Source organism: Manacus candei, unplaced genomic scaffold (genome assembly GCF_025592945.1).
Source record: "Manacus candei isolate 608988 ecotype Guabito, Panama unplaced genomic scaffold, ASM2559294v1 h1tg000050l, whole genome shotgun sequence".
Taxonomy (NCBI): Eukaryota; Metazoa; Chordata; class Aves; order Passeriformes; family Pipridae; genus Manacus; species Manacus candei.
Window position 1 is genome coordinate 15349138 of NW_026138098.1, and position 24117 is coordinate 15373254.

General features: G+C 37.1%; 1 protein-coding gene across 1 annotated transcript in view; it reads left to right on the forward strand.

The window, feature by feature from the left end:
- LOC127477228 (gamma-aminobutyric acid receptor subunit pi-like) overlaps positions 1–21586 on the forward strand; it is a 47694-nt gene extending 26108 nt beyond the window's left edge. Inside the window, exons 6-10 of the mRNA XM_051801262.1 lie at positions 437–519; positions 4943–5080; positions 14185–14337; positions 15217–15410; positions 20957–21586. Of these exons, the coding sequence (XP_051657222.1) occupies positions 437–519; positions 4943–5080; positions 14185–14337; positions 15217–15410; positions 20957–21268 (880 nt within the window). The 3' untranslated portion in view covers positions 21269–21586. The remainder of the gene's footprint in view (positions 1–436; positions 520–4942; positions 5081–14184; positions 14338–15216; positions 15411–20956) is intronic.
- The last annotated feature ends 2531 nt before the right edge of the window (positions 21587–24117 follow it).

Genomic DNA, 24117 nt, shown 5'->3' on the forward strand with positions numbered 1-24117 from the left:
CCCTTTTGCTTTCATGTAGACCAAATACAGGAATTGGATGTTGCAATTCCAGTTGTTTGCAATGAAGGAGAAGGCAAGCTGTGATGATTGACTTGCATTACTTATTGTGGATTATTCTTTATAATAGGTTTTGATAAATATAACCAAATCTTAAAATATATTACAAAATAACAAAGGAAAATGTGCACTGTAAGTGAGAAGGGAGCAAACAGTGCCCTTTTTAGACTGCTGCTAAACCCAGATCATCTGGAGTGTTTTCCTGTTTGGGATGCTATTACTCTTGCACATTAGATACCAGTAAATAATAGGGTGTTTTCCCTCACAGTAGGTATTTGCCTGCAAATATTATTTCAAGGAGGAAGCATAGCATTTTTTTTGTTTTTACTGGTGAACAACTTTATGCTGTTAATAATTAGCAAACTGGTTTTTTTTCAAGGATCACCACAACCGTATCATGCAGCATGGATCTGACTAAATATCCAATGGATAAACAGACATGTACTTTGCAACTGGAAAGCTGTAAGACCCTTAATCCTTATTCTTTTTATACAACTGGAAAAATATTTGTGGTTTTTTAATGCTAGATATTATCAGGGTGGCTGGAATTTTCAAAGAAGGCAATGGATATAATGTGACCAGTGCCTGTTGAATTACAATAGAATCTGTGTGCAAGGATATCTGCATGAGCCATCACTTAAAATAGCATGGCACTACTGAAATGCTGCAATGCCATTAATGATTAAGCAAAACATTGGGAGATTCTCACAGGCTTGGTTTTGCAGTGCATCCTGCAGTTACTCTGTTGGTCTTCAGAGGGAGTTCTGTGAGCAGGCATTTTCTAGCACAGACGAGGAAATTTTTTTTCTCTTTCAGAGAGCGTGTAATTTTTTCCCCCGAGATACAATTCCTTTAGGAGAGAAAAAAATTAGAATAAGGTTTATTTGTAAGACATATAGTTCATCTTAATAATTTACTGTTTTCATACTGAAAAAATGTAATTGCATGGGCAGGTCTGAGATTGATGGAAACAGGTTTATTATGACTTATTTAGTTGCCACTGTACCAGTGCCCTGGGAGACAATGTTATCAATTGATGGACCAAGACTAAATATACTTTCTCATTTTATCAACCGATGTCCTCATGTTTTCTTTAAAATATGCTCTCTAATACTTTGTAGACATGGTTACTTTGCAAACACCCAAACATGCATTTTTATAGTTAACTGTTTGCTATTATTCATATGACAAGACTCTTCAAAATAATTTTTGCATGGAATAACATAAAATGATAACCAATTCTGTAAGATGAAAATATATATATTTAAATATGTACCAATACATACTCAAAATCTTTTGGAAGGCTTTTCAGTACTTGTCAAGTTTTATTCTGTATCTCTTCAGGAGTGTGTGTGTGTGTTCTTTATCTCTTCTTGATAATGACCAATTAGAAAATTGCTGTAAAATTTCATTTTAGACAGGAACACAAGGGAAATGAACCCAAAAACCTTCTTCACACAGGAGTCCCTCTAGATAAGCAGTTTTATAAGATCTGTTTAACAAATAATGATTTGAATTAGAATTGGAATTTATCTCTAATTTATTTTCCTTTGAAGAGCATATTGGTAAATTAATGTATATGGATTTAAATCAACAGCAATGCCTAATGAGTCATTTAGTATTTTCTCTAGTTCCATAATGAAATATATGTCCCACAGGAACTTACAATTTATTTGACAGAATTAAAAAAAAAAAAAAGAGAATTCCCCCTATAATTAAAACCAAGCATTTTTCAGATTGATTCCATCTGCTTTTTCAACAGCACACAAGTGTCTCCTGTCCAAAGGGAAAACACAGTCATGTCCTAACAAATGCTCCAATTGCAATGGAGTTTAGTTTTGAGGAAAACAGCTAGAAGCAATAAATACAAAAAGGAAAGAGTGTGCCTTTGGCTGTGGCCCTTTTTTTCAGTGCACTACAGTCCTTTCTTTTGGGTAGGCTGGAAATGGGGGTTGTTTCCTCATGAGATAAGCTACGGTAATTTAGAGATGAATAATGACACCATCCTAGAATACTGCTTGCAAAGACCATTACCTGGATTTCAAGAATTGTGAGTGCAAACATACATGCACATCAACACACATACTGATGTTTATAAAGAAAATAAATAAAATGTAAAATATACTGCAAAAATTTGAGCTGAAACAAAGTGTTAGGCCCTTTATTAAGTGATTATCGAGATATTATGAAGTAATGGCTTTACACAGTAAAGCATCCCTACTGACCTCTACAACATACTATTCTGCTATTGCTAGTTAATAATTTTAATTGACTTATACTTTCTACATAGCAAAACACATTTTGGCCAAAATGCCTATTTTTTTTCCCCTGTTACTGCAACTCTTTAGAAGGTAGTACTGACATATGTTAGGAAACAGAAAATTGTCACTGAGTCTCTGTTGATATGGCTGCTGGGACATTTGGGAAACTGGAGGGCTCCTGTCTTGCTTGGTGCTGCCAGAGAGGTTCGTGCTCTCTGCCATGTGGCAGGGAAAGCCACTATTCATTCATTCTGGGCTGAAGGTTTTTTCTCCATTCCACCCCCCCAAGGCCTCCAGTCTGAATACATATTCATGTCTTGGGCCCATCTCTGAAATTTTATTTCCTTTTTGAACTTGTCTTTTACCATTTATTCAGTGAAGAGGCATGTGAAGGCACTTAACTTGTGCTTGACAATCAGGGAAAATTAAAATTAGCAACAGAAAGGTAAAGAAACTAATTTGTATTAGGCATTATGAATGTTTAATTCCAAATTTACTATTCCTGTAATTAACCCTGTTGACATTAGCAGCTCATACTGTATCAATGATGTACAGGAAAGAGAATTTTGGGCTTGAGGAACTAGTTTGAATGAAAACTCAGGGTCATGTAAAGAGAATAAAGATTACTTGTAGAAACCAAGTAACATGGCTTAAGGATTTTGTCTCTATAAACTTCTAAAACATTTTATAATTAGTAAAATATTAATCCTCTGAATAAAAACCAACTTTGCACAGAGGGAGCACTGTGCTATTTAACTTTACTGTCTATTGGGAAGGCTCTCTTCATGAAAATTTGGAATTATTATTCTCAAAGAATTTTCATTGGAAGCATCACCAAAACCTATTAATTGTTCAGCTAATGAAAATATTTTGGAACAAAAGCAAGACAATCTCCATTTCGAGATATGCCTGTTATTGTCCGTGTGGGCACCAAAAACTTCTCCCGTCTCACACAACTTGGAAGACTGAATGTCTTGAAAAACAAAAAGGAATCTACTGTGGTTATCTCTAGTTCTTTGGACTCTATTTAAATGTCTGCAGTTCATTTATACTGAAGGGAAGTAAAATGAATCCATGTCTGGAGTCATGCATAAAAACGTCTTTTATGAACCTCTTAGTTTTGACTAAGGACAATGCAAGCATTTGTTTATAGGTTACTTTTATTTTACATCTCCCAAATCTGGGAATTTTCCCAGCATGTGGTTTTAGGGAATTGAGAACTTAGTTTGGATACACATGCTTTTGACTTAGTCTTTTGACACAATGCTATTTTGGCTTTAATTGCTACAAATATGATAATGTGAGCAGAGATTCCAGGTCATGATCCCTTTTCATATAAGTGCCAGTGTTAGTAAAACAGAATTTACTTTTAAAGAAGGAGTGGAGAAAGAATTTCCAGGTAAAATTGTCATTTTAATTGGTAACCAGTCCACTGTTTCCTTACAATGAAATTTCTGGACTTGGTTTTTTCCTACATGAAAGGGCTGTAAGAAATCAGTTTTGGTTTGTCATTGCAAGAAATAAAGCCAATAACTTAAAAATATTAGAAGGCGCTTTTTAAAAAAAATTTTAATACATCATTTTTTCTGTGATTCTAGAGCTTTGTTCTTTTTGCAGCATATACCCTTGTGTAATGTATTGCCTTATTGTCTCACTGTAATTTACTTACAGTTGACTGATGTTTAAAAATAATCATCTGCTCATGTTTCTGTTCCCTAAGCTTAGCTATTAACTTGCACAATATAAGTCTGTCAAATACAAGAATGATTGATCTAAGTAAGCTAAAGAAAAAGATGTTCAAATGCTCCCTGTTAACATGTAAATTACATTAACATAATCTTGAATTAATCATATACACTAGTCTGTAAAGTGCCTGCCTTTCATATAATGGGGAAAAGCTACAGAGGTATTTTAGCTATGACTGTGCTGCATATTGACAAGTGTGTGCAAAATACAGTTGCCTTCTGATAGATGATTCATCCAGCTCCTAATTACTATTTGAAGGTTAAGAGGAAACCTCCTGGGGCCCCTGAAGCATGCCACGCTGTTGAGCCTGCAGAAACATCAGCTTCTAAGCTGGTGTCCTTGGGAAGTATTCAAGCTCCTAAGCCAAAACATCATCTCGAGTGACGATTCAAACCCAGGTCAGAGCACAGCACCAGCAATCAGCAGCTCTGCTGCTCTCCTCACCCCTTAATTTCTGTGGGAATGAGGACCAAATGCACTGCACCACAAAATAACATCTTGGGATGCAAGAGGAGGCACGTTTCATGTGTAGTGCAAGTGCTGGCAGTGCTGTAATTCATAAAAGCTCCATTTCTTTAAAGCTTTTGCCTTTAGAATACCATGTGGTACTAATCTGTTTTATTAGTTTGTCATCTATCCTGAAATAAAAGATACAAAAAGACCACCTCCAAAAATGTCAGCTTTCAGCTTATAAGACTTTGCATGTTATTGGGAGTTTTGTTGTGAACAGGAATTACATTCTGCCAAAACTTGTCGTTGTTTATGTCTAACTGTACTTTCAGGCAGACAAATAAGAAACAGCTGAACCATAAGTGTGCTCAACACAAATTAATTATTGCATAAAATAAACACTCTTGTTGGCTTGTGTATCACTACAGGGGGTTATAACATCAATGATGTCATGTTTTACTGGACTAGAGGAAATGATTCAGTTCGAGGTTTGGACACACTCCGGCTGGCACAATACACAGTAGAAGACCACTTTACCTCCGTGTCTGAGGCTGTATATGAGACAGGTAAAAACAACCTTATAGCACTTTCTAGGTACAGTTTGTGATATGGCTCTGGAAACAGAGCAGCATTAAGGAACAGAGCACACTGCTTTCTGTTAGGATGACAGTTTTCATATTCTAATAATTACATTTTTGAAGCCATACTTTTCCAGATATTACAAGCAGAGATCCAGCTAATGTAAAGACTGAGAGTTTTTGAGCATTTTCTTGGAGGCTACACATTATCTAAAGGATTACAAACAAGTAGTCTACTACTTCTTCCATTTAATGTCAGGGAGAGCTCGTGTGAAAGAAGAGTTGTCTGTAAATTGAGCATCTAAATTGGAGACAGACCAGGGACCCTGGGGTACCCAGCTCAGAACAGCCACTCTGGCTTTATTAGGAAAGTCAAAAATCTCTTCATCTATGGAAGTTCCAAGAATATGCTGGGTGCTTTAACAACTGCAGGAAGTTGAATTTCATGTCTACTGCTTGTAGGAGTTGGTCTTTATCTGTGGCAGCCTCTGCCCAGCCTGGTGGCAGCAGAGTGCAGATTGCTCAACCTGAGGTTCCTCTGCCCAGGGAAGGGCATTTCCAATGATCTGCTCTTCTACCAATCTTAGGAAACTGCTCTAGAACGTTTCCTCTAACTGCAGGACTTAACCTCAGGAAAAAGTGTGTTCCTATTTATTTTCCAGAGATTTTGAAAGGGCTTTTGGAGATTTCAAGACCTGCCAAACCTGCCTTATGCTCTTTGAGTTACTCTTAGGTCCTTCATTGCTGCTCTTCACTGTGTACTCAGTTTCTCTCTCTCTCAAGTCAGCACACACCCCAAAAGGGTAATATTTAACTCAAGACACACACATCCTTCAAAACTGCAGTTTCACCAGAGGATATGTTACTAATTCCGAGTCACAGAAATATAGTTTCTCTGTTCTATTATTGGGTATTTCTGCTTTAATAACACAACATGAAGAAACTTGTGGTCTAAATTCAGGCTAAAAGTCAAAGTTCTCTAAGTGGATAGAAAAGTTGAAATTAAATACCTACTAACAGACTCTAGGATTACAGAGTTTCTTAATACTTACATAAATGACATCTGCCTGCCTTCCTCCTTCTTACAGCTTGTGGGTAAGCAGCATCAGGTTCAATCAAAGAAGAATAATCCTTACTGCTGTTCTGCCCAGAAGGTTATTAGAACTTGTTCAGCATACAGGAAAGTGGAAAAGAAAACCTGCTCAATTCCTGCCACCTTCTATCACAGAATCAAGACTCTAAAAAAAAAAAAAAAAAAAATTGTTTTGGTTTGGTTTTGGTTGGTTGTTTTTTTGTTTTCATTTGTTGTTGGGTTTTTTTGATTGAATAGACTAAGGCCAGTTTCCAATTAGAGTTGACCAGGTGTGACCAGACGAACTGTACTCTTGTTCCAGTAAATGATGCTGTCTTTCTCTCTTTGTGTTGGCAGGAATCATATGTATCAAGTCAAAAGCCACTTGTTTTAATTATGCATTTTAACACATGCAACTTAATTCGATTTAAATTTCTCACACCTCCTTGTTTCAGTTCTCCTGTTCAAGAAAGCCATGCTATCAAGTGCTAAGTACTACATACTGCATAAAATTAAATCTCCTAATCCTCTTAATTTTCTATTGAGTCATTCTGAATTAGGTGTTGTTTTGTACAGATTTTTTTGGAAAGCAGTGCCTACTGTAGCCCATATTAAAAGAAAAAAGTAACCAAATTATGGAGCTATGTAGTCAATTTTGAAGTGAAAAATTATGCTTTGCATTTCCTTAATGCCACTAATAGATGAGAGTATTTCATAAATAACAATTACATTATAAATAACAGTTATTTATAACTGCTAAAATTCAAAAGGCTTAAGCTAGTTATGAGAGAAGAGCTGTGTGCAGTATTTCCTAACACAGCGAAAAAAGCAATCAGGATTTGATACTCTGTGAACTTGAAGAGACAGTACAGCTGCTGTGCAAGTGAAATATTGTGCAACAGTGCAAAGCCCAAGTTCACATACAGCCACTGACAGAGCCAAATTTAAAATGCAGTCAGCAGAATTCCTGCATAAGTAACTTCAATAAATTTAAGGAAAGGACACTGTGAATTAATCTTGTTTGCAGAACAGCATGTACCACATAATAGTAATCACATTATTGTAATGACATAATAGTAAGTCACTTTAAATAATGTTAGGTAGATTGCTGGCTAGGGTTTGGTGTTGACTTTGTTTTGATACAGAACAATTTCCTTTTAGACATGGGTAAAGTAATTGTTAGAAACACTTCCCACATGTCTTAACTATAGTCCTCATTCTGTATACACTGATACACTCTTACACTGTGTATCTTCATCAGGGGGTGCTGGGTTTTTGTTTTAGGTGTCCTGCCAACACCACCTGCACTCTCAGAGTAATAAATACTGATATAAAAAGCTTGCTTTTCTTATTGGAAAAACATAAAAGCAATGAAGGACTGTTACAGCCTAGCTTTTTGTCTAAACAATCATAGAAATAAGGCTGGAATACACTTTAAGAATTCTCATGTCGCCGGGCAAGGTCATCTATATCTACAGCCTACTTCCTGACAGATGTTTCTAGGAGTAAGTCAGACAAACCTCCAAAGTGCCTGCTTCACAGCCTCCCTAGATGATCTTTTTTTCCTGGTGTTTATTACACACATATTTTCCTCATGTCTAATCTTGATCTCCCTTGCTGCATTTCAAACCCATTATGTGGATATTGTAGACAAATGCCTTGCTATTTTTCAGTGGCACCTTCACTGTTTCAACACAGATACATATTTTTTCAGACCAAAAACTCTCCTCTTTTTTAATTTATATAACCAATTTTCTAGATATCCTCTTTTTGCTATTGTTCTCCCATCAGATTTCTCATATCTTTGCTGATACGGAGCAACCAAAACTGGGTATCCTGTTCCCATCAGATGGATGGAAGGGTTTACTTAATGTGTTCCATGAACTCTGTTCCTCTTTATCCATTCTAGGTTGGTATTTGTTTTTGTAAAAAATAATCATGCATTTTTGACCTTGTTCAGCTTATGATTCCTTCTACTTCTCTGTCTTCCTTATTGCCCTGAGACCACATATTTCCTGATCTCTGGGAATGAGTAATGCTCATCTGAGTGCAGGACTTTGTACTTGCTTTTTTGAATTGCATCTTGTTTTACTTGGTTTTTGATAGTTCAGGTATTTTTGAGCTCTAATCCTGTTCTCCAGTGTGTTAATGTAACACTCCACTCTCAACAGACACTTGGTATGTCATTCTGTTTGCTAGTGAGCAGTACTGGGCACAGGACAGACCCCATGTGTTCCCACTCAATAAATGCTTCTATTTTCACAGCAAGTGATAGCTAATTAATCTCAATTACCATTTTTAGTTGGAGAAAGAAGCAAAAACATAATTTAAAACTTCAGGCTAATTGGCTGTTGATAGTTTTTTTCCAGCATCTTTCCTTAAGTCTTACTCTCGCTACTGCAACCCTCCTGCTAATTCCTCAGTGGCAGCAGGAATGAAGAGGCTCAGCTTGCTCAGGTCTAGTCTAAAGCTAAGTCTTCAGCCCAGAAGGCAGAGAGAGACATGTCAGGCAATCAGGGCTCTAATTGCACTTCCTCACTTCAAAAACGTCAAGTCAACAAATTGCCACATTTAAAAGGTATTATTTTGGCAGAACAGAGGGAAAGAAGAGGCAGAAGCATAAAGTAAGTCTCGGCTCCTTGATGCACATAGACAAGATATTTACTCTATTAAAAAGAGAGCACAAAGGCAGCTGGCTGCTGTTCTTGTCCACAGTCACTGCCAGGATTTTGATGTCTATCACAAATCCTGTTTTAGCCTTCTCAGGCTAGAAGCCCATCAGTTCTCATTTGGCTATGCAGTGCTGAAGCTCTGTGGTCCCCTGGCCACCACATTATGAGCTTCTCAGGGGGGAGGTCACAATTAAGCCAGTAACAAGTTGCTGTCACTTATAATTAGTGATCTGAAATCAAAATGGATACAAACTATATACAGACTGCAAAAGTTGTATGAGAGTGTATAAATATAACAGACTCTACAAAGAGTGTATGTTCATCAGTCAGAGTCTCTTCCTCTGCAAACACAGGCACTACCTTGCTTTGTCCTACAGGCTCATCTTCAGTTTTCTATCCTGAGTTGTTTTTGAGATAATTCTGCAATGTGAAACAATTTAGAAAAAAAAAATTGGTAAATGCATTGAAAAAGTTGCAGTAACATAAAAACATATTGAAATGCAATGAATGAAACAGAAGGATACTAGGAGGCATTTTTTGTTAACTTCTGCAAAGTTCCTTGTAGTATATATATACATAGAGATGGACACTTGGAAAACTTCCCATGGCATAGTTTTTCTGGTTTTTTTATAGGTAAACTAAATGGATAAATATACCTGCCGACAAACACTACATGAAAGGGTTTGCTTCATTCTTAGGAAATTTGAATTTCAAACTTACTTTTTGTAAGTCTCAACACATGTTGAGAAGCCTGGCCTGAGCTTTGATTTCCTCTAGTTCACTTCTGAAAAGTAAGTAAGAAAAGAGATAGTTTATAAGATCTAAACTATGAAGAACAAAAAAATGATTTTTGTCTGAGGGGACAAAGGAGCTGTAATAGCATATTAACAATATGTATCAACACATTTAGCATCCTGCAGCAGTCAGAGAATTTTATTTCAGTTGTACAACTTATTTGTTGTGTAAGAGTGGGGACATAATAATTCCTTAATGCATATGTTCATTGTAAACAAGCAGTAAAAAAATTATATACTGAAAACTACATTTTTAGTGTATAGTTAAGCCAGTAAAATCTATTTAAAGCTTTCCTGTAGCATGCCCTTAAAAGACGCAAGAAGAGAAGAAAACGATGCATTGGTAGAATTCTACTGACGTGCTTGTGCAAGATGTACATCACACAATTTAGCAGACACCCAAGGGGTTAGCATAAATAATTCATGATAGAGAAAAGTATGCTCTTTGTGCCTGACTGCATGCCCCTGTGCAGGATACCAAAGTGCTTCTTACATAAAGAATGATGTGGAGCAGTCTTTTACTGGAGTAGAGTTCAGCAAAAAGTCCACGGAAGTAGCTGTGGGGAAGATGCTCCCATCCCATAACACTCAGAGTGGAAGTTAGGAATTGCTGACAGCATTTATAGAGGATCAGTTCTTCCTTCAGGTGTCTCCGTTGGGACCACCTGCTGGTGAGAGATGCTGCAGAAAAGAGCAGAGATACAGCATTCTGCCATCAGCTGGAAACAGATGCCAAAGAAAAATGGCATTATCAGAAAATGAATGACCTAGCATGACAAGGAAGCCTATTTAGGTTTATATCTAAGCAGCAGTAGTCATTGCTGATAGAATCATCAGTGGAGATTCTATACAAAGTGTTAGATAATCAGCACTATATATTAGAATATAATTTTAAAAGACAAAAGCCAATCTTCAAAGCCAAGTTATAAAACAGAATAAACTAGTTTTTACTGCCTTCATAAAAATCTGTCTTAGACCTGGATCTAGACCTGCTCAGCTACTGAGAAAGAGGCTATTTGGGTATAATTTTTATGATACTGCAACAAAAGTGATCAGCTGGATCAAATTGTACTTTTTTTGCCACCTTTTTTGTCACCTGTCACCTTTTTGTACTTTTTAGGGTACTTAGCAGAATTTACTTCTGCCCTCTAGTAAATTCTATAAAGCCCCAAAATAACTCAGTTTAATCTTCTTTTGCTGTGAGGTGACCTAAGTAGAATACCCCACCTTCTGGTGTGTTTAGCATATATATATTGACAGTCATTTAAGTTCAGAGTCATCTGAGAAAGTGTTAAACACAGTAATTCAACACTTTGGTAAGTGCTAATGCTACGCCTTTGCTGCAGTTAGCTATCTGCACAGAGATTAATTCCATCACATTATCACATTTAAATCAGAGGAGTCTCACACTGACGTGACACTCATAATGGGTGAGAAACTTGAATGAAAAAAAATCTTTTCATTTTATTGCAATTATTTTGTTGTCAATAAGACTCAAGCAAGGAGTTAATTAGAGTTGTACTTGAGTTAACTCTAGTAAAGCCAGGACTAGGATTATATAAATCTGTTTCAATTTTGATTTGGCTGATGGCACTGTAGTCTCAGCTGTGCAAGGCAAAGGCAATGAGATACTGCATTACTCTGTCATATGCAGCTCACACAACTGGAGTAGCAAATCTGTTCTTTTTAGAGATGATAACTTCTGGTACGTGTGTGGTGTAGATGAAAAAAGGACTGTAATATTTCTCTATCTTCATTTTATCCCATTGCTCATTTCTTTAGCATGATAAGTATGCACTGAATACTTTTTCTCAACTACTGCTTCCTTCAGTTTATTACAGGAGGAGCTCTGATGAATTCTATATATAGGTTGCTTCAAAATTTCCATTATAAAAGCTCTTCTGAACTCTTTAGAGAAACGCTGACACTATTATTATCATGTCCATGATGTGTCTTTGGATTCTGGCAAGCAGAAAACCTTAAGATTAGAATGCCTCTTCTTTGTTCCCCAAAAAGCCACTCAGCTATAAGCCATTACATCTCTATTCCTCTTGTTCACATTACTTCAGAAATTTCTGGCATCGGGAGAAATAATAACATCATAATACCCAAAAGGTTTGTCTACACTTGGAAATTGCAGCAAAGTGGCAAACTGTGACTTTCAAATTTGATATTTTGGACTAACTTCCCATGTACACACTTGCCTTTTATACTAAGGTAAATGGGGATACAGTTGTAGGGCACTACCAAGGAGATGGTATTGTTGTATGGTTACATTGGCTGTTTCAGAGTTTTCCTTCCTAAAGACAAGTTCTTCTAAGGCTGAACCACAGGAACTCCCAAGTGCCTGTGATACTCTGCAGGAAGTATAGTCCAGTCTCTTCACTCCCCTTTGCTGAGCATGTGGCAAGACATCCTTCTCTATGGTCAGCACAGAAGCACAAAACAAATTACTTTTGTGGAGTATCCAGTCCTCTTTCCCTAAATATGCTCTATGCTATAGCCTTTTGTTGTCCAGAATCAGTGTTTTTCCATAGCACTAGTGCTCAGTTTAGTGCAAGGATGAGTGCAGACAGAAGCAGTAATGCTGCACAGTCAACTGTAAGTTTTTCACGTCCTAACTTTTGAGTGCTTTACTTTGGTCTGCTTACACTTAAAATCAGTTTTGGTGAGCAAAATGGCATTTATTGAAACAACTGCAGTGGTAAAAATCACAGCCTTGATAGAGGTACATTGGTTAATGTTCCCTGTTTCACATAAAAATGATAATAATGGCATAAAACATCTTTGTATTTCTTGCCTCATGGAGATAGTTTAAGTCTAATGTTCATCTTTGTATCCTTTCTTCTATCAGTGAGACACTTGAGGATCTTAATATACTGAACTTACAAAAAGAACCCTAAATACAGTGCATTTTTACCTTTGAAAGGAGAAAGAACTGACTACTAGAGGACTCTTTAGTTCACTAGAGAAAAGGCAGTCAGCATGGCAGAAAACTGAAGTTAGATCAATATTAGAAATTAGACATTAATTTTTAACAGAATTATTTACTGAGAGAAATGGTGGATACTGTGTGTCTAGATATCCTTAAACTAAGTCTACATGACTGTGTGAAAGGTGGGCTCTATTCCAACCAAAATGACTGAGTTCAAAGCAGGGGATAATTGGGGAAATTTAATGGCTTGTGATTAGGGTCAGACTACATAATCTAGCAATTCTTTCTGGTTTTAAGAATTCTGTGAATCCTTATTGTTCTCTTGATGCAATATATACAGTTCTTTCAAAAATGAAGATTTAACCATTCATTTGTTAGTCTGGGAGCAATAATACATTCCTTGGCATCCATTACTTGCACTTCAAGCTTTTCAGTGTTCTTCTTTGACTCTGTGTCTCACAGTGCACCTGAGGGATGCACAAATAGCCTGTCTGTGTGTATATTGTTGTTGCTAAAGTGAATTCACCGTTCTGTACTTCTGTCCTGACTTGCAGCACACAGCACTGGAAGCAAACATAGGTCCCAGAGAGCATAACGTTTTGTATTAAAATAGCTGAAGCCAAAGCTATCTGACTACAGAGCATTACACTCTCACTGGTATTCTGATTTTCTGTTGTTAAAATAATGTTGTAAAAGTTTATTAACAATTTTGAACTTGGAACTCCAGAATAAGAAGTCCTTTGTGCTCTTTTAAATTAGTAAAAAGAAAGATTTTGCCTTCCTGAGATTCATTGAACTGGTAACAATTTCAGATCCTGTGCTTCAACACAGGCAAAATTTTGCTTGGTTATTGAGCTGGATAAAAAATTTGGGCTTTGCTTACAAGTGTAGTGTCCCCTCATGAAAACCAATTCTGTATTTGACTCTGTGATCCCAAAAGTTCATCTTCTGGAAATCACTCACATAGAAGCAAACCATTTGTGCCTCAATAGTGACACTGCTCAGAGTAACACAAACACTGTAATGCATTAATATAAAGAAAAAATAAGTAGTGAAGATACAAAGATACTGCTCGGGTTTAAGTGGAATATAAGAGGTAGGTAAGCAGTATCAGAGCAGGTACCCTTAATCCAGATCTTGAACAGTAGTAAGTGAAAAGAAAAGCAAAATAAATGAGATATGTGAGACAGGTAAATGTAAGAACCCATTCTAACTTTGTGAAATTACAATTGTTACTATGTTACTTCATATCATAGCTCATTTATTGTTATGAATAGTGACAGCTAAATACATATGTGACTTAAAATTTCCTTGTGTTATATAATGAAACATCCTTTCCATGCATTGATGGTTTTATTTTTTCCTTCGCTAATCTTCATTTAATTTCCAGTTCAAGGGACCTTTAATAAAACTCTGAATATGGTGACTGGGTGTTACGTATTTTGATAGTTAATTTTAGAGTATTCATCTTGAATTTTTCAGCGCTGTGTTTAATTTTTTCCAAGCTTGTTTGTTAAGTTTTTACTGCACTGTAGTGCACCAAAAGAATACAGGTTGCTATTTCAAAGAACTTTTTATGAATTACACCTTCACAATATTTTTCCCTGCTCTTTCCACAGGACGTTACCCAAAACTAGTGTTTCACTTTGAACTCAAGAGAAACATCTTGTATTTCATATTAGAGACATATGTACCATCAATCCTACTGGTTGTGCTCTCCTGGGTATCATTTTGGATAAGCCAGTCATCAGTTCCAGCTAGAATCTGCATAGGTGAGAAGCCAATAAACCAAACCAAACCAAACCAAGAGCTGGATCATTAAGATGCTTTTTTTATTACAAGTACATGGCATCCATTTCCCAAACACTTCTGAGTTTTATGGAATAACTTTTTTGGTTTGCCGTACCTAGTATATGTGTGGATCCCCTTGAAGCCTTGCTATTCTTTAGTGAAGAAAAATGTCTTTGGGAGCTACAGGAGACTTAGAGGCAGGGGAGGGTGCTGAAAGCAAAGGAAAAAACTGTGTCATTTTGGAAATAATTTAAATTTATTAAAACACATGGCATGCACAGACAGAATTGTGAGGCTTTTGTGAGGTCTAATATACATACTAATTAACACATGAATAATAAGAGAATTATAAGAGATTAAATATAATTAATTTCAAATAAAGGATATTCTGAAAGGGAAAGAATGCAAATCAGTTTTGATCAGGCTGCAGGTGGGGTGGGAAAAACACTCCTGCAGAATAGGGTAGAAAGATTTCACATCAAATGAGCCATTGGGCAGCTACACTGAGCAAAATGATATCTGAATATTTAAAAGGAGCTTTTGCATAGATTTGCAATAATAATGTGTTAATCATAAATATACATTCCACGACACCAAAATCTCTCTCATTTTAATTTCTAGTCTTCTCAGCTTTACTAACAGTTTTCATTAGTATTTTTAAGCATTTAACTTCAGAATTATAAGTTCATAAAAATTATAAGTTCATTGGAAAGCCTTCTTTCTAAAACATGACCCATTAAATGCTGTGGCAGATTTGGTGTTTCAGAGCCAGGAAAAACTCTCTTGTAGTAGGGCCCTTGCAGTGGAGGCCTTCATTTCTATGCATGTTATATCAGAACATATATTTTTGCGTTCCACAGGTGTTACCACAGTCCTTACAATGACAACACTGATGATGGGAGCCAGGACTTCACTCCCAAATGCTAATTGCTTTATTAAGGCAATTGATGTGTACCTCGGTATCTGCTTCAGCTTCATCTTTGGAGCACTGTTAGAGTATGCTGTGACTCATTTCTGCACTCTGCATCAACTCAGTTCAAAGGAACTTCCAATGGTATTTTAATTCTTTGGTTATTGTTCTATAAACTAGAATTAAATTATACCTGGTAAAGAGAATTAATTCCCTTAGCACTAATAGTAAATGTATTTAAGGAAGTTTCTTTTTTAGAATTAGGACAGGAAAATAAAATAATCTTGAGAAAAAGAAAAATATTTGTATTCCTGGATCTTATTTAGAAGAGATCAAGCAAACTGAGGCACCCTTCCATAATGATTCTCTCTTTAGGCATGGACTTTATGGCCATTTATCAAACAATATGCTAGACATACCACAAAAATCATAGACATTTGTTGTCTTCCAGGCAAAAGCATATAGTTACTTACGGTTCAAAAACTCGACTGAGCTTGATTACTTGACCTGATTGCAAAATAGAAAAAAAAAAAAAAGAGTTTATCACATTGCATTTATGAAACCTTCATGTGCATGGAACACGAGTCAGTCTCCTAGCAGACAGCTTCACATCCTGGGTCTATCAGATCCCTATTGCCTTCTGTTCACATCTTCTCTTTCAACAGCTGCAACTGAAGCTCAGGCTGGGATTCACTTTCTCTTCTGCATCGTTATTATAACAGCGCTTTTTGCTGCTCTAATGAGTTTCTCACAACTTTGAAATACTGTGAAATATACTTAAAATAGAAATGGATGAAATCAGCGTAGGCATTTTTCACTCTGGTGGTTGTCGTCATGCTGAAATAATCAGGACAGGTTCATGTGGTTTTGTCACATCTTCCATCTCCAGTGTATAGCACTGCTTTCATAAGCAATGAAAAAGAAATCACAAGGAAGCTGGAAGATGATTGTCTTGCAGCTTTTAATTATGGAACTGAATCTAATATGCATGAGAGAAAAGAAAATGTTAAGCAGCTTATGAAATTTCTGGATTAACTGAAAAATGTAAAACATGAAAAATGAGAATAACAGGAAAAAAATGCAGAAGGAGGTTTGGTTGAGTGCTGTAGGGTTAAAGGGCCAGAACAAGAAAGTTTGTCAACTGTTTAAGCCAAACTAGAACAGAGCATCACAAATGCCTAAGCAAAGCCCCTCAATAGACTCAAGGAACAGGATATTGAGTTGAAGAGGAGGAGCTTCAAAGCAGTGAAGATCAGCCAATATGTGGAATTTTTTATGTCTAGATAGTTCATCAATTAATATGTGATTTTGGGTGTTTGGATGAGAGATAAGTCCTGTAAATATACAGGAATATGTTCAAAGCTCTCATTAGGTCTAGATATGTGGAGGAACACTGCAAAATGGACACGAAGCTGAACCACCCAGTGGGTTTTATGAGATCACATCTATCAGGGGATTGTCTGCAAATGGGCAAACACTCATTTTGAATGAGGATTTGAGTGGAAAGCCTGAAAGTAATTTTTCTTGGCAAGGTAACATCAGTGACAATTCCCTCAGAGCATATCCATCTTGTGAAGTAAGTGGCTGTCATTTTGCGCATAGAGCAGGGAAAAAAAGAGAAAGCTTATTGGAGGTTTGGGTAAGAAAGTAAAGTGTTTCAGTGCTTGGATGATTAAGCATCTTTGGATCTATGAAGGGCAATCGTGACTGCCCTTGCCTTCACCTACCCGTGTCAGATTTGCTTTCATCTGGAGCACATACTAGTGCTTCAAATGGTGTGGACATGGAAACTCATAGACTTCAAAGATCTGCATGGAAGTGGAGGTACAGCCTTAAAATGAAGAAGGAAGAAAGACTTATGGTAAAGTTTTGTGATGGACTTAATGACCAAAGGGAATAGTCTTTCACTTTAGGAGTGTTTCCTGCTTCACATCAGAAGTTTTTTTCCAGTTTTTCTGCTGTGCATCAGAAGTGAACAAGCCATCCAAAATCACTTCTTGCCCACACAAAGATAAAAATATAAGGGAAAGGGCAGTTTTTTGCTCCTAGATCAAGACTCTGTAGAATAGGGAAAATGCCTGTCATGTCCTTTTCCTAATGTAGCCAAGGACAAGCACTGAGCAGGGTGTCATGGAGAGCACACCTGACTTGTATTTCTCATTGTAAAAAACAGAACATCACAAGGACAGAAGTACCAGCTAAAATTTCGTGTCACTGTCTAGGAGGTACTTAGCAATTTATGTGTGAGTATCGTCACTGTAAATGTGTTGTCCTCATTATCGTTAGGTTAATTGGAAATCTCACTTCCTATTTTGTTATTCCCATATGTGAGCTGATAGAAAATTTGCATTCAGAATTATGTAAATAAATGTAGGAGGAGAAATGAAAATGTCACCCTCTCTCTTGTATAGGAATTAGTTGTACTCGCTTGCTTTCCACTTTGCTCTTTAAAGCAGGTGGGCACTGGCATAGCAAATCCTTCTGAAGCCCTTGGGATCTTCAATTTGGAATATAAACTGGTGAAAGACCTCATCATATCCATGCTCTTGCAGTGTCTCACACCATGTGAACCAGGACCCACAGAGACAGCTTCAGAGCTAATGGCAAAAGCAGAGGAACCACCTGCTGCAAGGAAGGTCAGGCAGAATGTGCCATTCACATCAGCTCCATAACAACAGGCTGCTTAAATGGAGAGTTTGCCCCTCCCAAGTTTCTTCTGTTTTGTACAAAATTGTGAGTTGTGCCCTCTATAAAGAAGAGGATTCCTTCTTCGACTTCCTCTGTCTTTCACTTAAATCTCTACGTTTTAGGCAGAATGGAGAACAGTTTGAAAACTGAAAATAAGGGTACAAGGGTGCTGTTCAGCCTACCTGGCATTTCTGTGCAAGCATTGTCCAGTCTTTATGAGCACTGCATAAACTCCAGGTGTGCAACAGTCTGGGTTGAAATATTTTTAATCTTGAGCAGCTTTTTTATCCACTGGAAGTGACAACTTTCCTCAATTCTGTTGGCTGTTGGATGTCAGCAAACACTTCAGTTAGTATGAACAGGAGCCACAGTAGCAGGTGCCATATACAGTGCTTTTCTGGTGGTGTACAGCACCTTTCCTGGATATTGCTGATTTGGTATCTAAATAGAGCCTTTCTTAGTGCCAACTGCTATTTCCTCATAGCTGGAATCCAGAAAAAATCCAAGTGTTTAAAATTAGAGCCACATTTGGACACTCACAACACTTTTTTTTTTTTTTTTATGTATACTGTAAGCCAGCCTAGTCTTTCATGATGCTCAGTTCTCCATAATAATTTGGAAAAGTCCCTCAACAGTCCCACTTAATAAGACTGCAGCTTTTTATGAACTAGCAGTTTTTATGGTTCTCCTCTAGACTAGCTTTCTCCTTTTCAAGCAATGTAATACAGCACTTTTCTGTAAACTCTTCTGTTCTGCGAGAGCCCTGCCTTGTTACACTGCAAATAGAATCCAGTACATGTGCCCTGCATGCAGTATTTTCTGCTTAAGTAAGAACTGCCTCTTGGGGAGTAGAAAGGAACCAAGAACAGCCTAATAATGTATCAGCCTCCTGCGAGTTGCTAACATGTGGTTGTGTGAAAGGAAAAATGGCACGTGCGCAATGTCCTGTTAATGCTCTGATGTAAAACTAATTCTGAACAACTTATTGCCAGCCCTACCTAGGAGAAAAATAGACTCTTACACTGAGCAATGCCCCAAATCCTGCCAGTTTTGAAGTACAGATGTTGTTTTGCTTCCCCCCCCCTTTCTAAAATATGAGAACAGGGGAAAAAAGTCAGGACTCTTCTGTCAGGTTCCTTTATTTTATTAACTTTTGATGTGCTGAGTGCATTCATTAGGTCGTTGCTCTGGTGCCTCGTTTCAAGTGCCAGGCACTGCTGACAAAGGCTCCTCTGCCATCCCCAGCACTCCCCTCACCTACCTGAACTTTTTGAAGCAGAAGAGAGGTATTTATAGCAGAGTCAGGCCCCAAGTAAAACTCAAACCTTGAGTTTTAGTACTACCCTGGGGACTGTTTAAGGTTCAGACTGGAATTTTATGGATTGATCCTCTTAATGCTTTATAGGCAGATTTTTATTCTGGCCTTTGGTTTCAAAATTCACACAAAGGTGCAGAAGGCTGGATGGGGGATGAGCAAGATTTTTTGGTCAGCATATTTTTAGGATGATGTGTTGAGCTACATTTATTTCTCACAAATAAAATATACCAGATTTTTTTTTTTTGCTTGAAAGTGAAAAGCAGTAATAATCCCTTTTTTTGTTCTGCTTCACCGATTCCCAGCAGTTTGAGGACAGACTCCACATTAATTTTCAAGGGTGTCACTAATTTTAGATGAAGAAAGACTCAAGGACTGTGCCATCTACATGTACCCTGGGCAGAAGAGCAATTTTGCTTTGGCATGGAGATCACTTATGTGGCTTAATGAGCTTTCTTTGACTTTAATAGCTCAGATATTTCTAAATGAGCTTTTTGTCTGGCTGCACATAAGGCTGTACATTTTAACCTTTACAAAGTTTGACCTTGTGGAATCTGTTTCTTCTCATGATCCAAATGGAGAAAAGCAAATTGGTCAGAGGAAAGAGATTCTGCATTCTACATTTCACAAATAAATTTTTTAGACTTTTCTTGCTTTTTTACCACTCACTGATTTGGAAGACCATACAATTATCAGGAGAAAATTAAAATTATGCGTATGCCTACCTGAATTAAAATGACCCCTTCTCCAAGTATACATAATAAGGTTCAGTTTAGATACAAAATTGGAGCCCATCTTTGTAGCTTGGATCTGCTGGTGTCTCTGCAACATCCCATACCAAACTAAATACCCCAGGTCTTTCAAGGAAGTTTTAGAGCTGAGCTGCAGCTGATGTCTAATCCCGTGTCCTCTGGGTCAGTAACAGAAAACCCGCTGACATCAAAGGGTGAAGATTTCATACATGAACTTTATGGCTCTTAGCCATTTCTAATCAAAGAAACAAAACCCACCAGAAGGCTTATACAACATTCTCCAAAGACCTGTCTTGATGCAGTGAAGCACAGAAAAATATGTTTAACCCTAGCATAATTTTGAACTTAAAGCATGAGTTTCAGGACTTGAAAGAAAGTAGCACTAACTATTTAGTTTTAAATTAGCTATGGAGCTTGTCCCTCTTTATTTTATTTCATTTTTTAAAAATTAACTTTTATCACAAAGCACTGGAATTGAGTAGAGAATTGCACAGAAAGAGAGTGTCTTTTATCCTGGGGTACTTGATTTGGGGGGCAACTAGCTTGACTAGCTAGTCTAGAAGCTCCCCGGCCTTCTCCATCTCCAGACTGGGGCTTTGCTTTATCCACTTTCTAGGCACTAATTTTTGCCAGTATTTGCCCTGAGCAGAAGACAACTTGCTGTCATGCCTTTCATGAGTTTGCTGCTGTTTTAAGTAAAGTTAGTGGGCCATATTTGAATCCAGCTTTTCTTGGTGATGTTTAAGTCAGTGTTTTTTCCACAAATGGAGGCTTTGAAAGCTGAAGGGAGCTGTCTGGTGCACATAGGTGCTCGCCCTTGAAGTCAAGGAGTGAGATAGAGGAGGAGCTCAAAGAAAAATGCCATTTGCTGCAGCTCTAAAGTCAATAGGGGATGAAACATGCACTTAAGTACCTGCTGTTTGGTTTCCTTTCAGGATGATGATGAAGATGATGAAGAAGGCAAGAACAGAGCCCTGGCAGCAATCACTAACAATTGCAGTGCCCCTGACAATACGAATAAGATCAATGCAAACAAGAGCAACCAAACCAGCATCGATAGAAAAAGTGAGAGAAGTAAACACAGTGTGTGTAGTTCACCAATGTCAGTAATGAAAAGACTTTTCTGTATCTTTGATTGCTTCCATGTTAAAAATCCTTACCACATAGACAACTACGCCCGATTTTCTTTCCCATTATCATTCATCATAATTAATGTACTTTACTGGGTATACTATTTGTATTTCTAAATATTCTATGGTGTAAAATTGATTTAAAGTTTAGGAAGTGGATATGAGAGGGGAAGTTTCAAAGAACAGAGAAGTTGTATTTGGATAAAGGGATATGAAAGGACTTCTTTCATGACATCTTTTTAAGGGTGTCTACAAAATTTCTTGTTAACTCGCTTTTCTGCTGTTAGATGTCTGTCATCCAAAACTGACTTTCCTATTAGCATGCATGTCACATATTAAACTACTTATCAAAGACCAGTAAGTCCTTTTTTAATATTTGATGGTCAAATTTGTGGGATAAGAGTTATACTTGTTTCTGAACTGCATTGAATAAACATAAAAATAGAACCAATGAAGTTTTCCTGCTATGCTTTCCATATTCAATTCCTTGTAGATTTGTCAATAATGCATAAATTTTCCATATTACATAAGGAATTTTATAATTGCAGATCAAAGTGGTTTTTCTACACAGCAAGAAACAGTTTTGAAGGCATGGGCTACCAACACAAACCAAGCAATCTATTCATCTTTGTAAGGTCACAAAGATGTCTTGAGACTCTTCTACATCTGTAGACGGAACTCCCATAGGCATCAATGGCTTTTCTGAGTAGGTGCAGGGCAGACTACAAAAATGGACTGGGGCCAAAAGGTTTACATCCAGAGAGTTGTATTCCCCTGAGTGAGGACATACTTAGTAATGTTCGCCAAGCCATCATGGACTGTGGCCCTTCATCCTGACATCTGTACTATGCTCAGTCACAACTGCCTGGCTAACTATTATGCAGAGGAACAATTTGATGTGCTTAATTTTCAGCTTAGCAAATTCCTCTTGACTCACTTGCCATTAAAAATTTTCACATAAAGGTGAAAAAGCTTCTTGAATAGAAAACTCTGGATATGCAATAGCTCTTGATGCATTAGGAAAAGTTTTACACCGATGAAATTATGACTCACATGAGAGGATGGTTAGACTTGATGAAAAACCATAACAGTCTTTACAAGTGGTTACTTCACTGATAGATATTACAAAAGTTATTGGTATGGCAGCCTGTTTCTTATACTGCAGTATGTAAGTTTAAAAGCACTTATTTTTATATCTTTCTCCTGACCATACTGTATGTGTCAGTTGCATATATATGTATAAACCTGTATATGTGCTTTTATACTCTGTGTATCTTGGCATTTGTGATGATGCACAGAAATGCATTAGAAAGCTCCCCAATCAGTCTTTGATACACCTTTTCACCAGCGTGCTGCCTGTGCAGAACATCATTACATAAGAAGCGAGAAAGTGCAAAATAGCAGTGCAGGTTGGATTTGCCCTTGCTCACATCTAAATCCATAAAAATGATTGCACACTGGCAGACAATTATTAGGTCACTAAAATTCCCTCAGTTGTTTTATTTTCTAAATGGGTTGACTACTGAAAATTTGTTTCTCTGCTGTTATGAGTAATGCCTTTTGTAAGACTTATTGATGCAATGCGACTTCAAGAACGGTCTAGTGGCTCTTGGTACCTTGTGGGTCTTCTGACTTTCATATAAAACCAAATACATTCAAGAAATCAAACCAAGATTGCCTGTGTTAATGAGCAGCCAAAAAAGCAATCTATTCTTTTTTTATTTAACGTTCTGCTGTTACATGTTTATGCTTAAACCCTTTATTCAGGAACAGATTGTATGACATTTTTTCTTGGAAATGAGACATGAAACTGGACCCTTAGATCTCTTTCCAGTTTTTTCTCCCATAAAATTCACAGAAGGCAAATGGTAAAGCTCTGTACTTAGTTTCTTAAATTAGAAGTTTGCATTATTCCTGAATCTTTTCAAATAGTTATGCACATCTTGCAAGTTACCTGTCGTGTTAACACTAAATTTGAGATTTACATTTACTACAAGCATAAAGTAAGCATTTAGAGTTTTGTAGCTTCCAATTAATTTGGAGATACTTCACCTTATATATTATTTTAGAAAGCTGTTGAAGCTCTGGGCAGCTTTATTTACAGTGCATTAACTGATAACAGGGCCTGTTTTCCCACCAATGTGCTAATTGTAAGCAGATTTAGATGCTGAAGTCCCCCATGTTTTCATGAATGGACTGCACAGACAGATTATTTATTACTCTGCTTTGCACAATTCTGCATTAATTACTAATTTCAAAAACAAAACTTGTTTTGACATGAATTTGTTGTAAAAGATGTCCCCAACAGATTTTCAATGTGGTGTATGAAGAATGAAGAATAACATTTAAATTATCCTATTCAAACATAGTTTCTGTCCCTAGAAACTAACAAATTCCTTGGAATTAGCTGGAAAGGTTCCTCTAAGTGGAATTCATGAACATGTGACTGAAGGTCACAACTCAGAGGTAAATTAGAGATGAAGTCTCTTTCACTGCTAAGAGCCAGGGCCAAAGTTGAGGCTGAGGCAATGACAATGGCTTTGGCTTCATACCTGATGAAAAGGGGAAAGACTGGACTTTCTGCAACCTTTTTTGGTTGATAGTTGTGTTTCCTACTTTGATTTTAATGTTTTCTAATCAGAGACCTTCTCAGATTCATAATTCAGAAATGTCCTCTCATTTTTTGAGATCACTTGAGGCAGATGTACAATGAATGAGGGACCTGAAGCAGGTGAAGGGGGTTAGCAACAGGAGCTGATGATGCATCTTCATGTAGTTCACTTTGCTGTTAGCAGGAGGTGCCCTGCTTTCGACATATCTGAAGGCAGCAGCCAGCCCAAGCAAAACATTTCCTTCCTCTGTGGAATGCCTGCAAGCCTGGTCTTTTTTTTTTTTTTATTCAACAGCCATCTCACAGGTGTTTAAGCATTGTGCAGACTAGAAACACGTCTCTGACCTTAATAAGT